General features: G+C 40.1%; 1 protein-coding gene across 1 annotated transcript in view; it reads right to left on the reverse strand.

Moving 5' to 3' along the window:
* LOC119591913 (metabotropic glutamate receptor 3-like) overlaps nt 1-397 on the reverse strand; it is a gene marked incomplete at its 3' end in the record, with an annotated part of 20,212 nt that overhangs the window by 10,666 nt on the left and 9,149 nt on the right. The window contains 1 exon segment of the mRNA XM_037940667.1: nt 10-146. Within this exon segment, the coding sequence (XP_037796595.1) occupies nt 10-146 (137 nt within the window).

A 397-nucleotide genomic window follows, 5' to 3' on the forward strand; every position in this document is an offset into this window, starting at 1 on the left:
TAGGCCTACCTGCACAGACACTTCCGAAGTTTGGCCGCCGATGACGCCAATTACCTTGTCGAATTTCCCACCACGGTAAGTAGGGATGGACCCGTCGTTACACATAAAATCTGCCTCGTGGTACTTGTTCTCCCCTGCCAGGTACCCTACACAAAGAAATTTAGATTATGTTCATTTACCTCACTTTACGAGTCAATGCAAATAGGCGCTGGTATTCGATAGATGTAGGGATAAACAGATAGATGAAAATGTTAGGACTGTGTATTTTTAATGGTTGATTAAATGCGGCATTTCTGGATAGGTAAATTTTTTTTTGGTTAATAGTAATCTGGATTATATTCGTTGATAATGGTAACACAAAAACACAATTATTGCTGAGTTAGTGTCTCGGTCACAA

This window comes from Penaeus monodon, chromosome 29, assembly GCF_015228065.2.
Source record: "Penaeus monodon isolate SGIC_2016 chromosome 29, NSTDA_Pmon_1, whole genome shotgun sequence".
NCBI classification, from domain to species: Eukaryota; Metazoa; Arthropoda; class Malacostraca; order Decapoda; family Penaeidae; genus Penaeus; species Penaeus monodon.